The 27,070-nt window shown below is 35.6% G+C and overlaps 1 protein-coding gene across 1 annotated transcript in view; it reads right to left on the bottom strand.

Moving 5' to 3' along the window:
* HCRTR2 (hypocretin receptor 2) overlaps positions 1-27,070 on the bottom strand; it is a 119,373-nt gene that overhangs the window by 14,978 nt on the left and 77,325 nt on the right. Inside the window, exons 2-4 of the mRNA XM_022581440.2 lie at positions 15,472-15,650; positions 8,023-8,266; positions 662-777 (exon numbers count right to left, since the gene is read on the bottom strand). Coding sequence (XP_022437148.1) covers positions 662-777; positions 8,023-8,266; positions 15,472-15,650 — 539 coding nt within the window. The remainder of the gene's footprint in view (positions 1-661; positions 778-8,022; positions 8,267-15,471; positions 15,651-27,070) is intronic.

Genomic DNA, 27,070 nt, shown 5'->3' with positions numbered 1-27,070 from the left:
GAACTGTTTCCTTCCTCTAGACTATGAATTCACCAATGACACAGACTAGAACACTTAGCTTTCTATCAGACATGCATGCAAAAGTAATATAAATATTTGATGAATGAATAACTGAGTGAATGAATACATTCACTGAGTTAATAAATGAGTGAATGAATACATAGCAAAATTATCTAACATTTCAGTACAAATTAGCATAAACAATTTTTAAAATTCTCAATTCTGCCTGACTCTTCTACTGTTCTGAAAAAAAAAATAAGATCTTTGAAGTTGGAGATTTAACCCTATAATAAAAATGTATTACATACATCTCATCAAAAATGTATTACATACATCTTTACTTACAGTCTCAGGAAACTTTAAAGGAATTTTTACTTGTTATTTCTCATAAAAAGTAAAATTTACAATATTATTCCTAGACAAAAATCAAGTCGATTAATCACAGAGGTTTAAAATTTAGTCATTAAGGCAGTTCATAAATAACATTCCTTAAATATCACCCTAAAAAATGCCTAGACATATGTTCATGACTAAGGCCTCATTATTTTAGAAGAACACACAATCCTTTGCTAAGCATATTATATTGGTTCAATTCACTCTTAAATTTTGTTTTTAAGGACATCCTAAGGAAAACATAAGAAAGTTATTTGAAATTACTTACCTGTCGGCACCAGAGTTTACGAAATATTTGCAGATAGGCCAACACCATAAGACACAGTGGTGCCATGTAGGTCACCAGAAAGAAACAGATGTGATACATCTTGGGGTAAATTTCACCTGGAATGAAAGTTAAAATAATAAAACATTATAATTCATAGACTTTTTAAAAGTACATCTGTCAATGTTTTGCCTTCAAAATTACCTTCTATATGATTTTACTGTTATGTTATATACACAAAAGGGAAAAATGATTTATAATATTAACTACTTACATTTAAGTACTAAATGCAAAATCTTAATGTCATGTAATCTACTCAGAGAGGAAGAACAATTAGCCATTTCTTAATTTGTGTTACTACAGTCTTTCCAGTCAAGTGTTCATTTATCAAAAAGCCTTTTTTTCTCTTAATTACATCTGTTTAATCAATAAAAATTAATTTGGATTGTCCTATACTTGGATTTGCAAGGAAGGACATTACTCAATCAAAACTTAATTGCTAATGCTTTTGTTAAAATGGAAAAAGACAGTAAACTAAGTTGATTCCTCTTCATTTCTCTCTTGAGAGATGAGAAAATATTCCCAGTTGTATCTCCAAATATGAATTCGGAAAGTTTTTGGAAAAATAAAACAGCAAACATTTGATAATGATTATTTTTATTGACCTACTAGGACATATACAAAATTCCTCTTTAAGTAAGTTGTGCATGTGTGTTAATGCATGTACTTTTAATAAAAATGAGATTTTTAGGGTTCTTTAAAGTTAGATTTCAAACCAATATGGGTATTTTCTTTTTTTGATATCCATCTTACTTATCAGGCATAAGCACATATAGGATTGTAGTGATTGCTTATTTGTCATTAATTCTATGTGCACAGGTAATACATATCACAGATTAGGGCATTTGTAAGGAGTCAATCAATTGGCACTGTGGCTTAATATTAATTTTTAATTTTTCTAAAATATATCCATTACTGACTTTTAAAACACTTTAAGGGATATTTCCCTTTAACTAGTATTTGAATATATCACACTGATCAAGCTACTTTTACTTAAATGTAAAACAAGAAACAATATATCCTAAATGGATACCATAGACATTAAATGCCAATAATTTGATACAATTCTAACTAAATGCTAATAAAACAAAGGTTTTTTTTTTAAATTCTAAAATTTACATAACTTATTTTGACTTTGATATTGGCAATGGGATTTGTTCTACACTATTATGGAAGGATAATGCTATCACTTTCATGGATTTTATTATTTTCGTTACTTCAGAAAATATGTAGAAGCATGAAGACTCGGTTATGTGGTCAAACGTGGTAAGAGCAATTTATACTGAGGATTAACCAATAATAATTATGATGATGACCATAATGACTGATAACAATTATTGAACATTCATTGAATTCTTACTGAATATATTTTCAACATATCAACATATCCTCATATCAATATGTGATACGTATTACCTGTGCACATAGAATTAATGATAAATAAGCAATCACTACAATCCGATATGTGCTTATCCCTGATAAGTAAGATGGATATCAAAAAAAGAAAATACCCATATTGGTTTGATATCTAAGTTTAAAGAACCCTAAAAATCTCATTTTTATTAAAAGTACATGCATTAACACACATGCACAACTTACTTAGAGAGGAATTTTGTATATGTTCTAGTAAGTCAACATATCCTCCACAGTATTGATTTCATAGTCTTGTCTTCTAGAGTTTAATATTCTTCTTATTTTTACTCCTAAAACTGTCTTCTTTCTCAGACAGATGTTTTTCTCCACTACAATCTTTAGAGCACACAGCAGGGTGTGTGTGCTACCAGGAGGTCTAAAAGACCAATTTGATGTGTCATTTTTAGCTTCTCTGGGGCCCAGGTGGCTCACATCTAGCTCATCAGCTTCAGTTTCTAACTTCCTTTCAAGTTTATCCTGCAAAACAAGCCAGTTACATAAAAAGTGATAGAATCTGAGCAGCCTGACTGGAGGAATAGCAAACAGCCTTTCCCTTTGAAGTGCCACAGCATTCAAAGTGCCATGCAGCATTTGCAGAGCCAATTTCAAAGGAGCTGGAGAGTGACCTCGGCACTTCCCAGGCACCTGAGTGGCTTTGAACTTCTATTTGTTTTGAAGAAAATGTCGTATAAGCTTCCCACAAAAAAAATATACCTTTAAAGCTTACATACCTGTGAATCCCTGATGTCTGCATCAGACAATTAAATTGAGTGAGTGGAGAAAGGTAGATTTGGTAGGTCATTTATTTTTAAACTGCAGAGATGGATACCATCGCTGTGATAACAGTCTGGAGTTTTAGACGGGAAAGAAAGCTCATTCTGCAACCAGTATATTTATAAATAGTTAGAAAAATATGTAATTGGCTGGTAAATGCATATTATGATAATGAACACCAACATAGAGAAAAATTGATCAAGCAAAATTACACTTGCAGGCTAAGATAGATTGTTTTAATAAAGAGATTATTATAGATAATTGGGGAAACATGATCGTCTTAGATTCCTCATTTCATGCTTAGAGTCTAAGCTAATCGAAAACCCAGAAATGCCATTGAAAGTTTAAATTATATGTGTTGAAACTATCTTTGAAGTTTCTCTACACTTGATAAGCAATATTTTTAATATATTTTAAAACATATGTCTAGACAGTAGCTACATGAAATTTGTTCACTTAAGCATTCCCTAAATTAGAAAACAGCATTTTAAAGATTGACAACCGTTAAAATTTCGTGTCTCTACTCAATGGATGAATAGGCATAATCTGCATACATTCTTGTATGTATATCAAACCAACAAATAAGGAGCAAATATGGATCCTTCTTTAGTCTTTGAAATCAGAGATTAAAGAAAAATGTCAGGTATTAGATAGATAAAGCTTAACTTCTCTTAGGTGAGTTAAGGTCCATTGTTGAGTGAACATGTTAATATAATTAACTAAAAATGACAAACATTTTCTCCTTCATGTTACACCTCTCAAGGATTCAATGGAAAATTAAATTAAATATAATTTTCCAAATATTCAATTTGGAGAGTCTTTTCCAAGTTCATGTATCCATAAAAGTTTATCTGAATCTGTAATATATTTTATTATCTTCTCTCTAATAAGTGTTTTCAATAAATGTTCCTATTAATAAACAGACATATGTATATACTTTCCAAATCTCATAATAGGCCAGATACCATAATTAGCTTGAATATAAGGAAGGGCTCCACTATTATTATTATTTTTCAGACCACCAAAGAATAATTTGGCAGTACAATCTAAGAGGAGGGAGATTATAAATCCCTGTCATCCAAAACAATGTTTGACAAACAGTACATGCTCATTAAAAGTTGGATGAATTACTAGTAAAACATATCTTGGATTGAGTGGGAAAAGACAGTTAATTTCTTCCAATAGGATCTATCCTGTGAAACTATGCATTTACAAACCAAGCAATCAAGAAAGTATGGTTATAATTCTGGAAGAATTTTAAACTTTCAGAAGTGTGAATGGATGTGATTGATGCAAACAGTGAGCATACACAAAAACATAATTTAAACATCATTAAAATAAATATTAACACATTTTATTTGTTTTTGAGTGTCAAGTGTGTCTGCCAAGAACTGAACAGTTTGTGGTCTTTTTTTGAACAAGCCATAGGCAATGATCAACATAATGAGTTGCAGAAGTAATGTATCCATAAAATATTACATATTTGTGGTCTTATTTCCAGTAAGACGGAGTTCTCAGTTATTTTGCACCATGAGTGAGACAGCATTTGCAAGACTTTCCCAAAAGTTATTTGATAGATATGAATCAAGTGACCACATAGTTTACTGACTCTTTCCACATTGTAATATTGGTTGTAGGACCATAATGATATCTCTGTTTACTTTTATAACCAAATCATTGATTTAAATTAGGATAAAGATAAGAAATCAGTTTATGAGTTAATAGCAAATAAAAGATATTTCACAACAAATTTTTTAAAAATGGGACTAAATGGACTTTCAAAATGTTTGAACTTTAGAGAGCTAACCCTGTAAAATATAATTTTCTATGGTGATTTTAAGTTGTGACTATCACATACATGTCCAAACTTTAAAATTTTAAGTTAAACCTAGATTTATAAATAGCTTATATTAACAAAGCTTATGCTAATGTAAAAATCATTAAAATAAACTAAATGTCTAATGAGCAGAATAATAAGAACCTGCTTTTAATTTTTCATATTCTTCTTAAGAACATGAAGTTATTGATAATTTCATTTAATGTATGAAAAACTAATTTCACAGATTTTATTGCTTGATTTTGTGGATGATCAACTCAATTCAGCATCACTTAGCTTTTAAAATCATTTTAAGTAATTTTACGCTAATATAAAATCACTTTCAAATAGCTTTCCTAAATGACTTCTGAAGACTGAGTTTAGATTTTTAGGTATTTGACAATAATTTCTTTTTTTTAAGGAAAATACCCCTTCTATAGTTAAGTAATAAAATGTGAGAGGTTGGGATGCCTTTTATATATTTATATCTGTTGCTCAAAGTTAATTAGAAAATGATGCAGCTATTTACTTAATCATGATGACTAACAGGATTCCCTAGTTCTGCAATCCTTTTGCTCATGGGAGTTAATGCAACTTGATCATTCAGGGCAGCACTAAAAAAAGGACAAGTTTATAAAATCAGTCCACAGACTTATAAATGAAATTAATTACCCAAATACTTTAGAGAAAATGCTACTGACACATATTGAATAATAGGTGGGAATTTTAATCTAATTACCATCTCTGTAAACTTAAAGAATCCCAGCTTGTGAGTTGGAAGCTTCTGAAAGCAGCTCTTTTGCACCTTTCCTGTTTGCCCATTTCTGTTCCCCTCTAACCTTAAAAGAATCTAATTATAGGAATGAGATCACTAGGCAATTGAAACTAACTCCTGACTTATGCTCTCCTGAACACACACGGTGCCTTGTCTAAACTGTGGATTATTTACCTAGATTAAAAGAAGTAAGAATGAAGAATTAAATAGTTAAAGAATGACTAGCTCTCTACCCCCAACAGCCCCCTTAGCAATCCTGCAGGCAGCCCACATGGGCAAGATGAAGAAGAGAGAGTCAGCCAGCCTACACTCAATGGAGAATGATGCAGAATCCAAACTCCTGCCTAGATGATTCACTGAGATTCTTCCCCCTTTTTTCCCTTCAAAAACTGTCAGGGCTGAGCAGAATCTTTGGAGGTGGTCTCAGGACATGAGTTCACCTTCTCCCCAGATTGCCAGCTTTTCTGATTAACAAACCTTTCCTTTCTACTGACACTTGCCTCTCGAGTATTGACTTGAGTGACGAGCAGCCAAACCCGGGTTTGGTAACACTTATATTTAAATGTGTTTCATAATATTGAGCAAATAATTTAATTTATGGTTCAGTTTCATCATGATTAACTAAAGCATTCTGATCAAGAGATCTTTAGGCTCTTTTCCAAATATAACTCATTGCATAGGAATTAGATAATAATAAGAGATATGTCATATTTGGCTCCCAGCCTACCTTTTCCCAAACACAGTTCTTTAGACTGCATTCCAGAAGCTACAAGGTTGGACTCTCTTCCTTTCTTCTTCAAGGAATGGTGCCCATTGTGTGAGTTTTCCTGCTTCCTAGGACACCCTTTTCCCTCTTCCTTGTCTGGAAAAGCCCTGCTCATTTTTTTTTTTTGGTAGATTATCATCATTTAATTGGCCAAATTATTAAATTGTACATTGAAAGAGAATCACACTCATGCTAGTGAATCTCCACATTTTTAAAGTCTTTCTTAAACTGAAAATAAGTGAGATCCTTAAACATTAAGGCATAGTCAAATCAAAAGGCAAAACAAGTTCATTCTGAGAGAACAGAGTTCAAACCCTGAGCAAATGAACTGCCCCTTGAGCTTCCTCCCTGCTCATCTTTAATGCTTTGCTGAAATGTTAGCAGGTCCTTATAAACTTTTGTTCACATGGCCAGGACTGAGTCTGTCCTCTCACTTGTGCTCCTAGCACTTTGTATATAAGTATATTAAAATACTAATCACACTATAAACCTTTATTTATTTGCATTTCAGCCTCATTATATACAACGGGTTCCCTTGGGCAGAGTCTATTTCTCTTCAGGTTGGCACAATTTCTGGCATATCCTAAGTACTCGAGATGTTGTTTGAACATTAAGTAAATGGGACCGAAGACACTTGAAGAAATATTTCTATCATTCTGGAACTTTCTACTCATTTTGGTTTTGTCTTCATTGTTAATGGGGAAACTTGGGAAAAACTGAAGAAGATACAGAAAGAAATACAGCAAAGGAATTGCAATTGAAAGGAAGGATAAATCTCAATTTTTAAAAGGAGTATTTAATATTTACAGTAATAGATAAAGCAAATTTTGAAATTTTAATTATTATAGGTCTTTGGATAACATATGGAATAATCTCAGTGTCTTTTGAGTTTTATCTTGCTGCAGTGAAAACATATGCCTAATTTTTCAGTTCCTGATTTTCCTCTTTTCAGTGTTCCAATAAAAGAATCAAGGTAGGAATTAACATGAATTCAGAGATTCATATGCTTGAAAATACCAGGTCCATGAACAATCCTTGGCGTGCACTGCATCTGTTGATACATCTTTCCAGTAAACAAATGCTTTCCTAATGTTTACAGTTTAAATATGAGCCATTGTAATATACTTACCCAGAAGAGAACAGATTGTTTCCTTTAAATTCCGTGTGATAATTTTGTAACTAGTGTTGAAATGCAGGATTATTTTATTTTCTTTCATTCTTTGCTGTGTCCAGATTTGTGCCACCACTAGGCATTGATAAAGGTGTTTCCACTATTACAGGAAAACCTCAAAGACTGTTGCTGAGAGTTTTGAACCAAAGGAGCATAAGGCCTCCTAACTTGATTGTTTAAATTTAACCACTGAACATATCAGATGGGAAACCAAAAAAGATTCATAATTTCATAATTAGTGTAATTCTTAAGTCAGAAAATAATTATGCCAGTGATAAAATGTATCAGTTTACTATATTATGAATAGAGAAAACGTGTGTAGCTAATCTGACTCAGAGAACAGCATAGGTCCACGGGCAAGACATCCATGTTCCCAGGCCAGACATGGTTTTAAAATGAAAAATCCAGTTGTATTTGAAGCCCATTAGGGAACCTGACACCTGAGACAATACTATGTTCTACCATGTTATAAAATAAACGATATTAACAAATGCCAATAAAATACACGAGGCCAGCTTTACAAGGGCTATGCAAATTAGATTTTCAATTTGCAGCTGTCATATAAATGCAAGGGCCACAATGGACTTACCGCCCCAGTGCTCATCACAGACTGTAAAGAGAGTGGTTTTATTGGCTAAGCCAGGGAGCATGGTGCTGCACTCCATGACGATGGCCTGAGGGATCATTATGATGCAGGACACGATCCAGATGATGACGATGCTGTTCCGGGCCCGCTTGGCTGTGCTCTTAAACATCAAAGGGTGACAAATCGCATACCACCGATCCAAGGCAATGCAGCTCAGTGTGAGGACAGACACAGACACTGACACGGTCTAGAGAGGAAAAGAAGGTAGTACAAGGGAAGCACCGGGTGTTACATGGACCACTCTCAGTACTTTTACCCTATCAGAAACATAGGCACACAGATAACCAGATTCAAAGTTGTCAAAAAACATTTCACGCAAGTGCTTTCTATTAAAAAAAGAAAAAACTCTGCCAAAAAATAATATTAGAAATGTATTAGGGAAAAGAATACCTTTTTTCCGTTAAACATAAAAATTTACTATACAAGCCTTGCAATCTTTTTTTATGCTAAATGTTTTAATCTATAATATGGCATTCTTTAAATAATGACAATCATGATTTTGTCTTGAAATTTTTCTATTGATAGGGGAAATCTTATCTTGGAATGAAAAAATAGTAAAATATATATGTTTACTCTGAAATGGAAAATTCTCTGTCACTTATAGAGAATAATACAATGGCATGTATTTCTTTTAAATTATCATACAAGAATCTGGTTGAAATTGCATTTAATTAGTACTTTTGAATTATAGGTATCTCATTTCCTATTTTTAAATAATCAAGGTTATTTGTACATTAGTTCATTTCCAACATGTTACACCCAAAGAAAGGCGTGAGTCACGATAAAAAATAATTCTCTATATGAATCTCCTTACCAGAGTTTGCTCATTGCTGTAATAAGCAACCTGCCTCTAAAATTCAAATAGGTTCACCCAATCCAGATTTCTATATAATAGCACCACAAACAATACTTTAACTTGGAACTTTAAGAAGATAGTAAAGAAACATGTCAAGCACGCTTATCCCCACATGATCAGTTTATGTAATTATATTTAGTGTATTCTATACTGGATGATTGGACCATTGGTTCTGACAAAATCAATTATCTCAAAACTCTCTCTTTAAAAACAAGCCTCTTGCTCTTTTCTGATATATCTTTTACAGATTTCTATTTATTTTCTTCTCAACATTTATAGTAAAATTATTTTGTTTAATTCATTAATTTACTGTTTATCTTCTCTATTGGAACAAAGACCAATGGCAGGAGGGACTGTTGTGTTCACAAAACAGTACCTGACGCAGTGCTTGACGTGCTTAATAAATATTTTTTTGAATTAAGGAATAGTCATAAGCCTCAATCTAAGGTAATATACATGGCACAGTCATCTTTCTATATTTTTCTGTCCTAGTTTTACTGATCCCATAAAATGTGAATGAGCAGGTCTCTCTGCTTCTTACATCAGGACCTTCCTTGTCGATGCACTGACTGTAGGTACAGATGAGTGAGAGGGATCTAAGGGCTGGTCCAGCCCAGCAGGAAAGGCTCTGGGTTAAGCATTAGGACCACATATCCATTCTCATCTCCTCCCAGCTAGCTGCACAATATGGGTCCCCTACTTAAAAGCTGTAGGTAAAATGTGGATGGGTTATTGTTTGTTCATTTGTTTTTCTATTAAATGAGTAAAATGATAGGATGAGATGCTTGCTAACTCTGATTCTTTTGATTCTCTTTGGAAAAGGCAGCAGAGTGTGGTTGGAGTCAATTCCACTACCAGGTTTCCTGGGTATGTACCCCACTGCACTTGCCAAATGCATGATCTTGGGTAAGTCACTTAACCTCTCTATGCCTCAGTTTTCTCATCTGTGTGAGAATGCCTGATAATCGTAGCTGTCCATGGAATTGTAGGAACTGTCAGTTGAGATGTGAAACACCTAGTCCAGGGCTGGTATATAAATGCTGTGTAAGTGTTTGTTATTCCTTATTATGATTATGACATGATGATGGTCATTATACTATTAGTATTCTCTTCTATTCCTGAGCTTGGAGTTCTAGCTTTTAATAGGAACAGACTGCTTTTCGGTGAAGTGCAGTCATAGAAATTACAAATAAAGGTGTAAACTATGCTAAATTCTTGGAGGATAATTTCATTTTAGGTGTAATCCTAAAGGGATGAACTCTACCAGAGAAGGCTTGGTTGATGGCACCTGGCAATTCCTTGGTGCTGCCTCAGAGAGCATTCACACCTCTTTCTCAATTGTCCTCTTCTCCTCCAACTTCCATTTCTTCCCCGAGAACGTGTCAAGCACCCAGGGTCCTTCCATACCCTTGCCAACCTGGGAAAAAGACCGTGGTCGTCTAGCTCTGCACAGTTGCCGTTTCATAGTTGCTGAGCCAGGGCTATATTTATGCTCTCTAGCAATTAGAAATGTAAAATGCTCATCAAGACCTAGTGTTTTATTTTTCATGAATTCTAATCAACATGGGTGAATGGGATAGAAGTAGTGTGGTTCAAATTCTGAAGTCATTTCTATTAGTTCCCTCTACTGTTAGATAGTAATAATCAATTCAAAACAGTGCACTTGAGAGATGGCTGTCCAGTGCCAACAGTAAGCCAAGGTGCAACGCCTTCTCATGAGAGAACATGCTGGTTCAGTTAATCTAGCAGTAGAATCCATTGCATGGACCATTGACCATCAGTGATTTAATAGTTACTGTTTGAGTACTACATCTGCTGGTATATAATATACTCTAGTATACATTAGCATCCAATTTACATGATTTTCTTGAAGGGGATATATAATTGCACCTTATCATAAGTGATTATAAATGAGAGTTTTGTTGTTGCTTTTCACTTGTAGGAGTGCACTTAAAGGTGCCTTTTTCATTGAGATTTTGATATTAGCTCAAGTCAACTTGATAATAAATCATTTGAGAAATGAATGTAGTGTGAATCATGAACATTGTGAGTGAAGTGAGATGATGTGAACTTTCTTCTGCTGTCGGTGCTTTATCTTGCACCCATCCTATGAGTACCCTGTGTTCAGGGAAACATGGGAAGCTTTCTTTGGTAGAGGACTCAGTTTCACGCTAGCATATAAATGTGACAAAAGGGACTCAGAGATCCATGACAAGTAGAAATGGAAATTTTGCCAAATCACAAGTTTGGATGACAGGCACTAATGGATTGGAAGGTGGAGAAGTGTGACTGAGAGTGGGGGAGCCTGTCCCATCACCCAACACCCAAAACTCAGTTGGCTTTGGTTCTACTCTTCCTGGCATTTCCTGTGCAGAACCTCTTCTGCAGTTACAAAAAAATGTCATTCTGAAAAAGCAGTCAACTGCTCCTGTATGTGTGAGAAGAAAAGTGAAATATTTTATATTTTTCTAGAAATTCATGATAATTATTCAGCAAATAGCCCAATAAATGTTACTGGTAGTGGACCTATGGAGTGATTAAAGATATAAAAGGGACATTTTAATTATTTAGCTAAGTTTTATTATATTTGTAAGATTTTTAAGATTGATGAGAGTTTGCTGAAGTCTTACAGCATACCACTCATAAATCTAAAGGTTGCATTGAATTGTATTTAGAAGAAAAAGAACATATAAATAATAGGAAACTAATAAATGTCCAAAGAATCTTAAATGCAACCAAATAACCTTAAAATTTGGCTGGGTGTTTTGTATATGTTCTTAAATACTCAGTAGGACATAAGTATCATATGAGGGACCATTGGTTTCAGAACGCCACCATTAAGGGAAAAAAAACTACTCAGATGATTGGCTTATTGCACATTGGCCCTATTCCTTCTACTTGGGAAAATTTTATGGAAAATGGACAATAAATATTGAGAGAATTTGGAGATGTGAGTTATACCAGTGCCTCAATATTTTTGTGCATTTACAACTTTCCATCAAGAAGTAATGTTGAATGAGGTAATGAATGGGTCAGATCTTGTGGTTATCAATAGTTTTGTCCTTGATCTATGGCAAAGAGGATCAACTGTTGATCCTCTGTTGTTTAGTCAAGTTGACTAAACTGGACACTTTATAGAGAAGCAGATAGAAGCTAGCAAGAGATGAAGATGTTCTTTCAACTGTAAGACTTGTTAAGTTGTGCTGCTGGAAAGAATACTGTCATAATGAACATTAGGAGAGACCAACGCCCTGCCTCATTCATGGTTGCACATTGCTTTCAATCTGTCCTTGCAACCACATAAGAGAATCTGGAATACCTAGTCTATAAGAAGGTATCGCTGTGCATTAGAGCAGGGCTGCACCTATTACAGGGTGATGCATCCCTCTCCATCACCCCACTCTCCATCAGGGAAACTTCTGGTTTGCAGAGAGAACAACTCAGCCAACAAAAGATTCTGGGCAACTTAAGCCATCTTAAAACTTAAGAAGATCCCCCAAATTTCCCCCTGGGTGGTTACTGGAACCAAGAGAAATTAAAAAAACTTTCTGGAAGCACCACAGAAATGGTGACATATTAGAATTCTCTGCTATTTATGATTTTCCCAGTGTCTCCACGTAATCATAAGACCCACTGCTTAGTGATTTTTTTCTATGGTGATATTTTTCTCTGTTGCTCAATGTACTCTTTCTCTCAAAAAATTTTGCTATAGTTTATTTTTGTAACCCACTCATGATTTTCAGATGACTGACAAAACTAGCCTTGCAGTTAAACTTAATGCTTGCAATGAGGCTTATAACTTTCATGGCATTTCCACTTAGTAGTCTATCAGTAAAGTCTGACCTAAAAATGTATTATTTCTTTTTATAATGAGTCATTGAAGAACTATTGAGGTAAAGGTCTCTTTGTAACATTTCAGATCCAAAAGCCTAATTTATATAATTTCTAATAATGAGCAATTTGTGGTCTCTCTCATCTTTTGTTTTTCCCAAGACTTCAGTTTTGGAGTACTTTTAAGACCACAGCAAAACTGAGGAGAAGGTACAAAGATTTCCCTATACCCCCTGTTCCCACATAGCCTCCCGCATGATCAACATCCCCCACCATAGTGGTACATTTGATATAATTGGTGAACTTACATTGGCACACCATAATCAGTACACTCTTGATGTTGTACATTTGGACAAATGTATAAGGACATGTATCCAACATTATAATATCCTACGTTATACTGCCTTAAAAATCCTCTGTGCTCTGCCTGTTCATCCCTTCCAACTCCTGACAACCACTCATATTTTTTACTATCTCCATAGTTTTGTCTTTTTTCCTAATGTCATATTATTGGAATTAGGCAGTACATAGCCTTCTCAGATTGGCTTCTTTCACTTAGTAATAAGTATTTAATGTTCCTCCATGTCTTTTTTTTTTTTGCGGTATGTGGGCCTCTCACTGTTGTGGCCTCTCCTGTTGCGGAGCACAGGCTCCAGACGAGCAGGCTCAACGGCCATGGCTCATGGGCCCAGTCGCTCCCCGGCATGTGAGATCTTCCTGGACCGGGGCACGAACCCATGTCCCTTGCATCAGCAGGCAGACTCTCAACCACTGCGCCACCAGGGAAACCCCCTCCATGTCTTTTTATTGCTTGATAACTCATTTCTTTTAATCACTGAATAATATTCTATTACCGGGTTGTACCCCAGTTTATTTACCCATTCATCTACTGAAGGACATCTTGGTTACTTCCAAGTTTTAGTAATGATAGATAAAGCTGCTGTAAACATTTGCATGCAAGTTGTTGTGTGGATGTAAATTTTCAGGAATGCAATTGCTGGATCATATGTTGGGACTATGTTTAAATTTGTAAAAAAATAATCAGTCTTCCAAAGTGGCTGTAACATTTTGCAGCATTCCTACTAGCAATGAATGAGCATTCCTGTTGCTCCACATCCTTGCCAGCTTTTGGTATTATCAGTGTTCCATAGTTTGGCCATTCTAATAGGTGTGCAGTGATATCTCATTATTTTAATTTGCATTTCGCTTATGACATGTGATGAGGGACATCTTTTCCTATGTTTCTTTGCTACTTGTATATCTTCTTTGGTGAGGTGTCTGTTAAGGTCTTTGGCCCATATTTTAATTGGGTTGTTTGCTTCCATACTGTTGAGCTTTAACAACTCTCTGTATATTTTAGATAAAAGTTCCTTATCATCATGTCTTTTGCAAATATTTTCTCCCAGTCTGTGCCTTGTCTTCGTATTCTTTTTACATTGACTTTTGCAGAGCAGCAGTTTTAAATTTTAATGAATTCAGCTTATCAGTGATTTATTTCAATCATCAGGCTTTTGGTGTTATATATAAAAAGTCATCAAAACACCAAAGGTCGTCTAGGGTTTCTTCTATGGTATCTTCTGGGAGTTTCATAGTTTTGCATTTTACATTTAGGTCAATGATCCATTTTGAGTCCATTTTCTGAAGAGCGTAATGTCTGTATCTAGATTCTATTGTTCTAACTGCCCCAACTTGTCATTATTGGGAGCATATTGTCATTTCCTCCAAATCTTATGAAACCACCTGGGAGCCTGGATGGAATAAATATCGGGGGATGGAGGGTGGTCAAGGGAACCAGTAGGGAGTGGCCACCATTTCACTCATTGTCCAATTGCTAAAGAAAATCCATGTCTTTTAGAACTGTGGCTCTGGACACCAGCTTGGGAAAATTTTTAAAGATTTTAGAGCTATCAGAATATCAATCAGAAAATTATTCTCTGGAAGTGTTTGTTCTTAATTTCTTGTAGAGAAACTAGTTATAGGAAAGCTGTTTTCAGAACTGAAAAATAAAACATCTAATTCTGATGACCATGACTGATGTTTACTGAGAACATACTATGTTTTTATAAGGTCATCGTCTTCCAGAGAGTAATCCCTATGCCAAGTGGTTCATATAAATTATCTAAGTAAGCTAATCCAACCACCATAAGATATAGCTATAATTAAAATTATTAATCTTTTAAAATAAGTGAATCTCAAAGAGCTTACATATTTGGCTAAATAGCATACAATAGGTGAATGGCAGAATAGAGATTGCAAAGATTCTCTACCAGATTCCTGGTAGTTTAATTCAAAACCTGCACTATAACCCGTTCCCTGTACTGCTTTGATCATATAGCTTTTGATTTCTCAGTAGTAAATGAGACAACTTATAAAAACAGATAGTCCTCAATTACTTGGACTGGAAAAGGCTGAATTATTAATTTGGTCAAGTTCCTTATTTTATAATCAGAAAATTAGAGACCAAAAAGGTAAAAGGTTTGTGCAGCATTTATTGATGACTTGAGAATTCTGACACTTTATTTTTACCCAGAACTTACCTTGTTTACCTGGTATTACTTTCCTTAAGTTTACCAGTTCCTTAAGCAAGTATATTTCTCTCTTAGCTCACTAGGTAATTTACCAAAGGGCCATGAATATAATTGAAAATGACTATACTTTTTCAGTAGTTTCTGTGTTTGAACCCCAAAAGTGTGAAAAATAATTACCTGTAAATAAGGAATCACTTTACAGAGGGATTGTCCAAAGAACCAGGTCTCAGTGATGTCCACTACTAAAGTGGCTGGAAGGCAGGTGATGGTCACGAACACGTCAGCCAGAGAAAGGTTGACGATGAAATAATTGGTCACCGTCCTCATGTGGTGGTTCTTCCACACGGCCACACAAACTAATTTGGAAAGAAAAAGGAATAGTAACTGTTATGGACTGAATGTCTGTGCCCCCCAGAAATTCATATGTTAAGATCCTGACAGCGCCCCCCTCAAAGAAGATGTGGTACATATATACAATGGAATATTACTCAGCCATAAAAAATACTGGAATAATGCCATTTCCAACAACATGGATGCAACTAGAGATTATCATATTAAGTGAAGTAAGTCAGAAAGAGAAAGACAAATACCAAATGATATCAGTTATATGTGGAATCTAAAGTATGACACAAATGAACCTTTCTACAAAATAGAAACAGGCTCATAGACATAGGAACAGACTTGTGGTTGCCAAAGTGGGTGACATGGGAAGGAATGGACTGGGAGTTTGGGGTTAGCAGATGCAAAGTATTATATATAGAATGTATAAACAACAAGATCCTACTGTATAGCACAGGGAACTATATTCAATATCCTGTAATAAACCATAACGGAAAAGAATATAAAAAGAGAATGTATATATATATATATATAACTTAATCACTTTGTTGTATTGTGGTAATTAACACAACATTGTAAATCAATTATACCTCAATAAAATAGAAAGATCCTCCCCCCCAATGTGATGGTATTAGGAGGTGAGTCTTTGGTAAATGATTTGGTCATGAGGGTGGAGCCCTCATGAAGGGCATTAGGTCCTTATAAAAGGAACTCCAGAGAGATCTTTTGCCCCTTCCACCATGTGAGGATACAGCAAAAAAGCTGCTGTTTATGAACCAGGAAATGGACTCTGACCACTGAATCTGCCAGTCATGATCTTGGACTTCTCAGGCTCCAGAACTGTGAGGAAAAAAACTTCTGTTTTTTATTAGCCACTCAGTTCATGGTACTCAGTTACAGCAGGCTAGACAGACTAAGATAGTGACTAAACAAAGAAAATAACTATTGATGAGAGAACACCATCAAGCTAATTGGTACCCCTGCAAATCCACAAATAAATATTGCCAAGGGAGATAATTTAAGGCTGTCCTGTGTTTTCACCAAAATGGTCAATATGTGTGAATGCTGAATATATGCTTAAAAATCAGTTCATTTACTTTGCAAGACATTTTTCAATGGATCATAAGGCTGTGTTTATTTTTACTTGATTTTGAATTTCATTTTCCAGGAGTTAAAGAGCAATCTTTGATTTATCGTTCTACTCCTTCGGTGGTCAGCAAATACTCAAGAAATATTTACTGTGTTGAGATGAATTAGGAGTTCGCTAGTTTTCAATGAACTGCAATGTTTGCCTCATCCATGACGTTGACCCCTACCTGCTCCCAAACTCTGCCTTTGGGACATTTAAGAGATGAAGAGGCTTAAAGACAAAGTCAACAAAAAAAGTCCTTACTATTGCCATATACTGAAGTGAATGGTTCATATCCTTAGATCGTTTAACCTCAATGACAATCCCAAGGGAATTTATCATTACCAATGTTTTGTATATTATGACGTCAGTGAGACACAGGAACTTGTTGAGGACAAATGGCTCAGTTACAACTGGGCTTATACACCAAGTGAAGAGCTGGTCTTTCCACCACACTGGCTACCTTTTTTGTGAAAATGAAGAAGTTATATAAAAAAGCACATATAAATTCTAGAAACTCAATCTCTCTCCTTTCTATTACTCTTGATGGCCTCTTAACATCAGCTCAGATGAAACACACTTTCTCAGCCAAGCCTTCCTCCCTTTCCTTCAGTGTATCCCCCTGTGTAAAAGTTGTTATCTCATTCAGCTTCTCTTTATGGAAAGAACGCATAGTTCTTTGATGCTCTGTCCGCCCTCTGAGATATACAAAGGTTACATAATCACTGGTTCCAGAACTATATAGGTGTAAGCACTGCTACCCACATCTATTGATGGGTTTGCTTCACTGAAAGGAACTGTGAATTTACCTGGGGTATCATTACCCTGTCAGAGCTGTCGCTTATGCACCCAAATGATGCAGTGATTAGTAACCTTATGCAGTGAAGAAATAAAAGCACATTTGTTAAATTTAAGTCACTGAGTGAGGATTCCTTTTTGACAATTATGCGCCAGTTTATTATGACTTTCATATGCTGAAAAATGCTTTTACTAGCTTCTGAAGCTGAAATTACCCTCAGTCACCAACAGATGCAAATTTAATGAAATATCTGAATTTCTGAGGATTTAATTGTGAAAACTTCACATCTTCCTTTAACTCCAGCACACAAGTACCAAAAACTCAAGTGAGCTTTATTAGGGTAAATCATAGTCTTTATTATCTGAAAATTCTGCTGCTGAATCATTTATTTCTCAGAAACGCTTGAAATGCTCACACACACACACACACACAAACCCATCTTAGCAGTTGACTAACACATTATCACGGCTTGTTATGAGAAAATTGACAAAAAACATCACACTTCTGATCCTTGGTCAATAAATGGTCCAAATGGTGCAATTTGGGATCTAGAAAAGAAAACAAGACTTAAAAAGTGCAATCCATTCTAGTTTGACTCCCAATTCTCCCTATTTTGGAGGTGAGGAACGGTAATGATAGGAGGACAGTGTTAATGCATGATGTCTAAGCAATGTGAGAACAAGTAGATTCTCAACCAACACTTCTATAGTATTTACTATGTGCCATATCCTGTTCTAAGCAATTTAAATTATTAATCTTCCTAATAACACTATGAAATGATTATTGTTAATATCCCTGTCTAACATGTGGAAAACTGAGGCTCGGGAGGTTATGGAACCTACCTAAGGATGAATAGCTAGTAAATGCCGAGCTTAGATTTAATCTTACAAACTCTGCATGCCATTCTATTATATACCAGCATCTATCGTTGAAGCAGAAGGTGGAAGGCAGCTGCCAGCCTTTCTTTGGCAGGACTTTAACATACATTCATAAAATTCTGGAATTGGAGATCATTCAGTCTAACTTGATGCATAAATCAACTCTGCAGTATTCCTGATTCATTCTACTTGCATATTTTTAATAGTAGGGAATTTATGACTTGCTTAAGCCCTCAACTACGTTTTGTGTTGACTTTACCTACCAGCAAGTTCTTGTTCATGTTGAGTTGATATCTGTTTCCCTTTCAGTTCCATTCATGGGTTCTTTATTCTTTCCTGGAACCCAAGGAATAAACCTTATCTATTTTTTTCTGCATTGTACCTGTATTAGTTTCCCAGGGCTGCTTTAACAGAGTACCATAGGTTGGGTGTTTTAAAGCAACATAAACTTATTGTCCCACAGTTCTGGAGACCAGAAGTCCAAAATCAACGTGTCAGGAGGGCCAAGCTGCCTCGGAAACCTGTAGAGAAATTGTTCCTTGCCTCTCTCGCAGCTTCTGGTGGTTTGCTGGCTATCGTGGCCTTGCCTAGGGTGCAGCTCTGTATCTTCTGTCTCTCTCTCCATCATAACAAGGTGTTCTCCTGCCTCTCTGTATTCACATGGCATCTTCTTATAAGGACACCAGTCATATTAGATTAGTGGCCCAGTCTACTCCAGTATGACTCATTTTAACTCAACTAATCATACCTGCAATGACCTTATTTCCAAATAAGGTCACATTCTGATATTCAGAGGATTAGCACTTTCACATATTTTGGGAGAGACACAATTCAACTCATAATAGTCTGTCCTGTGACCCCTAAAAATTTGTGTTCTTCCCACATGCAAAATACAATTCACTCCATCTCAACGGTCCCCAAATTCTTAACCCATTTCAACATCAACTCTAAATCCCAAATCTCACCTACATATTATCTAAGTCAAGAATGGGTGAGATTTGGGGTATGGGTCTTCCCAGGGCAAAACTCCGCTCCATCTATGAACCAGTGAAACCTAGAAAACAAGTTATCTACTTCCAAAATGTCATCTTGGGGTAAGGATAGGGTGATATTCCCATTCTAAAATAGAGAAATTGGAAGAAAAAGCGGGTCACCAGTCTAAAGCAAGTTTTCAAGTCAGCAGGACAAATTTCACTAAATTTTAAGGCTTAAGAAAAATCCTCTGTGGCTTGATGCTCTGTTCTTCTAGCTCAACCTATAACAGTAGCCATTGAGATATTTAAAGTCCACAGCTATTCTCCAAGCCTCTGCTTACCGAGGCTAAATATCTCCAGAACCCTCATGTGCAATGCAAGGTTTCATATCTCACATCACCCTGATCCCTTTATTCTGAGCACACTCCAGATAATCATTGATGGCTCTAAATGAGCTATCTGCAACTGCAACATGTTTCCAGCTGTGGTCTAACCAGGACAGAAAAGAACAGGGTGACTGCTTTCGTTAATATTTCTCTATTAAGACAGCCTGAGATCTTGTTAGATTTCTTAATAGCCAAGTCACACTTTTTTTGAATCATACATGTATACAATTGCTAGAAATTGATTCCTTCATGTAGATGTTTCTTTACCTCTAAATCTTAGGGAGAAAAAGAGAGGGAAAAATTAATATTCTAAAAAAACATTATTGGGATAATTGGAGAAGTTTGAATTTGGAATTTATGTCAAATAATATTACTGTGCCAATTACAATATCTTAAGTATGGTGTTTACATTATGTACATTCAAAATACTAAAGATTATGACCATGCCTGTTCCCCAAGACTTTGTTTCTCTGGGTTAAACATTGGCAGACCTTTCCTACATAATAGCAGGATTACCTCTCTCATGACCCTGGTCTCTTTATTGTGAAAATGCTGCAGATTACCAGCAGATATCTCTAAGCTAGCTATCCAGAACTGAGTACACATCTTCAGGTACATTTCTCCTCAGTTTGGGTTGAATAAATATCCATTAGTTTATTCATTTCCCCATTCAAAATATTAAAGATATAAGGGAAACAACCTTCTCCTGGTAGCACATCAAATTTATGCCGTTAAATTCATCATCTTTTCTTATATTCTCTTCCTGGGCTTTATATCTCCCTAAAATATAACATTCTTCCTTTTTCTCCCCGATACCTTATGTTTAAAATCCTTCAGATATCTCTTACCTCTATAATTATCTTTCTATTCCTTTTGCAAATACCTGGTCAGATTGTGGTAATAATTAGCTAGGATGTCGCAATTACCTCCTAATAATTGGTCCTGCACCATGCCTCTCTTTACTCCTATCCATTTTATCCAGTGATACCATTCACTCCAGTTACATTAACTCTTTCATTTCAATAGGAGTCTCTCCTTTTCTTTGGAATTAAGTACAAAATCCTCAGATGGCCACCCAGTTCTCATTGAACTTTCCCTCTATGTCTTGCAATGCTGCCCATAAAATACTCAGAGCTGCAGGATAAGTTTGATATCTCACTTTATAGCAAACATTCCACACCAGGCAATTGCTAATGCCATTCCTCCTTTTGGAAATGGCCACACTCCATTTCAATCCTCCTTTCAACTAATTAAATCCTACCCCCCAAAAAACAAACAAACAAACAAAAAAGCAAAAAACAAACCAATCAAACAAAAAAATTGGTTTCATGAAATTTCTCTTAATTAGCGTAACTCAATATGACTTCTTTCTTTTTTAAAACCATATTACACCATAAAAAAGAACGAAATAATGCCATTTGCAGCAACATAGATGGACCTAGAGATTATCATACTATGTGAAGTAAGTCAGACAAAGACAAATATCATATTATATCAATTATATATGGAATCTAATACAAAATGATATAAATGAACTTATTTTAAAAAACAGAAACAGGCTCACAGACTTAGAGAATGAACTAATGGTTACCAGCAGGGAAGGGTGACAGGGAGGGATAGATTGGGAGCTTGGGATTAACACATACACACTACTATATATAAAATAGTTAACAAGACCTACTGTACAGCACAGGGAACTCTACTCAATATTCTGTAATAACCTATACACACACACACACATATATATAACTGATTCACTTTGCTGTACACCTGAAACTAACACAACACTTTAAATCAACTATACTCCAATAAAAATTTTTTTAAAAGGAAAAAAAAATTAAAACAAAGAAATAAAAGCATATTACATGTTGTACCTTTACTCATCATGAATCACATTCTAAAATTATTACGAACTATTATGGGTATTTGTATTTTTTTTCTTATTTTGCTACTGGTTCAAAGGCTCTTTTTCATTTTGAGATGGGCTTTTCCTTTCTCTTACTCTTCTTGGTTTCGAAAGCTTTTCTTCCAACACAAACACTGCCTAAAACTTACTTTTCAATAAAAAATATTCATAACATTGATTTGTTCATCCACTTGTAGCGTGTTGGTGCCTTTGGTATTGTACATTTACCCATGAGGTTCTTTAAAAGAAGAGAAAAAACCCAGTGGCTGAATGGAGCATTTATTTTCCTCATTCCTTTTAAGGCCTGACATTTGACAGAGAACTTGGCTGCCTGCCAGTTATTTTCTTGGCTCTCAATTCCCCATATACTGCCTTCTGATGAGCCTTGGCAGGATGTGAGACATGAACTTGGTACTATTTTTGAAATCGGTTCTCTGAATGATCATGATCCACCAATGTTAAAGTTAGTTTGTGGTTAATCTGCACTTACAAGTCTGCCTGCATTAATCAGGAACAAGTGAGGAATGGTTGTGCACATGGGGGTGAAAGGTGATGCCAGAAGGCAGGGATGCAGATTGAATGAAAATCCACCTTGAACACAGATTTTTTGAAAAAAAGACTTTTGAGATACAGAGGTGCCAAGAAGATAAAAGTCCATTTAGTCCTTCCTCTTTCACCCCTCATTTGGTTCATCATCTCTTCATCTGTAAGAATCCAATGATGTATAGCTCCCATCTTTGCTCTGCAGGACCCACAGATGGAACCTGACTCCAGCTGTATGACAGCATCTGTAGTCTGTGATGTAGAGAGGGATTTAAAACATAACATAGAGATACAGTCTTTAAAAGTAACCTGTTATTGGATGTGCCAAAGATTAAACTGACTTTCAAATAGGAAAATAAAATATTGGTACAATAAAACCCTTTGCAACTTCAATCTGCACTTATGATAAACTGGCTTTTGTTTTAGTATCTAACACACTGCATATGGACAAAGTGAATTTCTCTCTCAAATCAATCCTTGCACTTGGAAAAATTTAAACTAAGGTGATATCTTGTTAATCTGTTGATGAGATTGCATCTTTTATTAAACATACACTTAGGTCTTAAAATGTCAACTAATAATTGATATTATAATATCAGGAGGAGTCTGTGCATGGTATATAATTAGCATGTTACTGAGCATCTCGAAAGATCTGTACTATATATATCAAATTATTTTAAGCATTTTCACATTTATTTAATTTTTCAACATTAAAACAAGATATAGGTGTTAAGTGACATAAGCCAGATGCAAAAGGACAATGATTATATAATTCCATTTACATGAAGTACTTAGAGTAGCCAAATCCTTTAAGACAGAAAGAAGAATGTGGTTGCCAGGTCTGGGGGGAGGGGAGAATGGGCTATAATTACTTAAGAGGAAAGAATTTTAGTTTCGCAAGATGAAAAATGTTACAGAGATATATAGTGCTGATGGTTGTACAACAATGTGAATGTACTTACTGCCAATGAATTGTAAACTTAAGAATGGTTAAAGTGGTAAATTTTAAATTGTGTATACTTTATCACAATTTAAAAAACCACTTTCCATGGAAAAAGGAGCTATAAAATGGGAAACAAAATTTTTGACCCAACAATAATGTTCCTCAAAATTCCTAAATACAGAATGAAAATTCCAGGGGACAATCTTAATTGCTCATTTTATGATTTTTAAAAAACTCATGAACAGCTAAAATAATGAAAGAAAACACAATTATTCAAATATACCTCAGTTCTAATGGCAGTATTAAAGACAGCCAACACATGATTTTTTAATATATAATTTAAATTATTTCTTTGTGAAATCAAAGTTTTGTTTGTAGTAGGTTGTGATATTGTAATTTAGATAGTGTCTTAAATGATTATGCAATGTCTTGATTGTTCTTTATTTAATGTACATAGGTATGTATACAGATATGCAAGATGATAATTTCTTGATTATTTTTTGTTATATTACCCATATAAAACATGTCAGAAAACAACTTTAAAAAATACTGTAGGGTTTCCCTGGTGGTGCAGTGGTTGGGAGTCCGCCTGCCGATGCGGGGGACACGGGTTCGTGCCCCGGTCCGGGAAGATCTCCCATGCCGCGGAGCGGCTGGACCCGTGAGCCATGGCCGCTGAGCCTGCGCGTCCGGAGCCTGTGCTCCGCAACGGGAGAGGCCACAACAGTGAGAGGCCCGCGTACCGGAAAAAGAAAAAAAATAAAATAAAACACTGTAGTTCCACCTTTTGCCACAAAGTGTCAGTGAAAGACTTTGAAAGTGCTTACCCTGTCACTTAAGAGGTGAGTTTTAAACATTAAGTGAATTGTAATATTCTTTATAACGTATAAATAAATACACTTGTTTCAAGTGGGATATTCTAGACCATATTCTAGACCAAAAAGAATCCTTAAGAAAGGACAAATTTGGCTAACCTCTTTTAAATTATATACAAATGAATGAGTCAAGGTGAAATACAATTATTTTTCTAAATGAAAAACAGCAAAAAAGCCATTGAATACACATAGAAGGTAGCCTCTATTTAACTCTTGTGAGGAATCTATCTTGAAAGCAGGAAAGGATTCATCCAGAATCATTACAGTGTGTAGATTTAACACATAGGAAAGTTGACTATTGGTGTGGTCCTCCAAGGGTAAAACAAACTCTCCATGAAATCCCCAGGTATTTTCCTTTTTCTCATCTTCATTGCACCTCACCTCTTTGGCCCCCCTTATTGCTACTTTTGCTTCCTTCTTTTCCTGGGAAAATATACCAATAATTCCTGACTCAGTCTCCCATCTCCACCCACACATCTTGGCAAGGTTGTCTACAAATCTCTCTGTCTGTGCTCAGAAGAGCAGCAGGCAAAGATGCCACTACTTTTCGTGCAAATCTGACAGATGGGACACTGTCAAGAAACACTTCAGTGCTGTGAAATGATTACCCCCCCAAAAAAAGGTTATCTAATATTAAGAGAAAGAAAACTTTAGAAAAAGTTATTATAGGAGCACAGACAACAATGTTCTGAATGCATTTCAGTTTTTGTTTCCTTAAGAAAATATAAAAGTCTACAGTCTAACAAAAACTTTCTCATTGGCACCTGCTCATTATTTTAACATAGGTAGGAATTCTTATGCTGATACTAATGAGGTAGTATGGGGAATAATTACGATACCACAATTAATAAATCGTCTGGGAAGGGATTTTGAAAGACAGGGTCTTCACACAGGCACAAATATACCTGGAGAAACTACATAGAAGAAGGTTATAAAACAGAAACACAAGGGAGATGGTAATTCATAGGAATCAAGTCCAAAGGAAATTCTTCAGAAAGGAGAGTGGGAAGGTAGGCTTGACTTCTGCTGTCTGTGAGAAGCAGAGGAGGGCTCAACCACAAATGGTACCAAGGTTCTGAATAGGATCTGCCAGACACCAGAGCGTCACTTCATGTTAATAAGTTTCCCCAGGCCTTTGAGGCTGGCCATTGTGGAAGGTGAGGAGGGAGGAAGTCTCCACAGTCTTAGCATCTGCAGTTCTATTAATGGCTACATCTAGTAGGCATCAAAGGAGTTTTTCTGGGGTGGGGGGTGTATAAACTTCTTGGTTACCCATGTCTTTTTACTCTTTACAGGTAAATCACTATGAATGTTTGTTCCCAGTGCAGCCTCTCAAAATTCCATCTGGATCTCTACCCTGTCCTCAGAGCTCTTTAGGGATATATGGTCAATCTTTGTCTTGGCCCTTTTGCTTTAATTAGCACATATAAGTGACCTATCCTTCCCCTGGCACTTGACTTCCATTTATCATACTGCCTGCAATGAACTTAATTTTTTGGCTTCCTTTGTAGGACTATTTTCCCTCTTTCACTCCATGTATATCTTCAACCGTCCTGTCTTTTTCTTCCATGTTCTTTTCTTCTTTGTTATTATCTACTCTCACAACTTCAATTCTCATCTCTAGGAGACTAATTTCCAAAGTTATAACCCTAGTTCTTGGTTCAGTCTTGCTTTCCATAACAAAATTTCAAACTACATTTTGTTCATCTTTTATATATTTTGTCTTTAATTCACACTCAACTCATGATTATAAAATGTATACATACCAAATTAAAGCATTTTGACATTGTCCTGAAGATTAGGGAGAATCACTGAAAGATTTTAAGCAAGGGAGTGACAAGACCCTGTTTCTATTTTTCAAAGATGACTTGGGAGAATGTGGAAATTGTATATGCTCTTAAACTGGAAGCAGGGGAGCCAGTTTTGAAACTTTTTAGAACTCCAAGGAAATAAGGTGAGGACAAAAGAATGGGGAAAAATGAATGAATTCCAGAAATAATAATGAAGTTGAAATAAAAAACTGTGGTGAGTGATTAGATATGAAGATGAAGAAGGTAAAAAGAACTGAGGATGATTACCAGGTACATTGCTTGGCAGGTGGGGAGAAGATCCTATTGCTCACTGAGTTATGAAATAGAGGAGAATGAGGCGGCTTCATTTGGAAGTAGGGATAGAAGATGAGAAATTCCATTTTGTATACGTGAGTTTGAAACACTTGTGAGTTATCTCACTGTCAGTATCCATTTGGCATTGGGATTTATGCATCTATATTTCAGGAGATATATTTCAGTTACAAGTACATATTTGGGATTCATTGGAATAGCCATACTGTTTAAAGCCAGTTGAGTGGATAAGGTCAACCAGGGATAGATTAGAGTAAGAAGGGAAGAACCTAAGTCATTTCCAGAGAATTGTGCAATTTCAGCCAAATAGTCTTGGTTGGCAAATATCCAAAGGTGCCAATTTTCTCTGAAGTACTAAATATTATAGTATTGAATGGTACATTGGTTTTACTAGTAGAAAATAGTATACAGTTCTGGTTATGACAGATAAGCTTGCTGCAGAGCAAACCTCCCATCCAAAACAACCATGGAGCAGTTGGAGTGTCACACATGTCTTTACAACATTGAAAAGCTTATGAGAGAGTGAAGACTTGAAGGGCCAATATCCTGGAGAAAAGGAAAGAAGACAAATGTACACTGACATTCAGCACCTCTTTTCTGCTCAAAGCTTTTGGCAGTTTGCAGGCACCAACTAAGGGCTGAGAGTAAAATGTAGCAGCCAATAATATGAGAAGTTGAGCAGGAACTTGAACAGTCTTGTTGAACAGAGGGCAGTCATTCAATCAACCTGAGGTGAACAACCCTGGCTTTCAGCAGCAACCCCAAAGAGCAAACTGTAGCAGAGATAAGCCTGAATGAGACATGCTCTCCTAAAGGATGAAGCCCAGCTCCAAATACCTTCACTTACTGACTGGATAGAGGTTTTCTGTCTCAATACGAAC

Source organism: Delphinapterus leucas, chromosome 10 (genome assembly GCF_059928025.1).
Source record: "Delphinapterus leucas isolate spDelLeu-1000000601 "Yukka" chromosome 10, BTC_Dleu_Yukka2, whole genome shotgun sequence".
NCBI lineage: Eukaryota > Metazoa > Chordata > Mammalia > Artiodactyla > Monodontidae > Delphinapterus > Delphinapterus leucas.
This window is presented reverse-complemented; position numbering and strand designations above follow the sequence as displayed.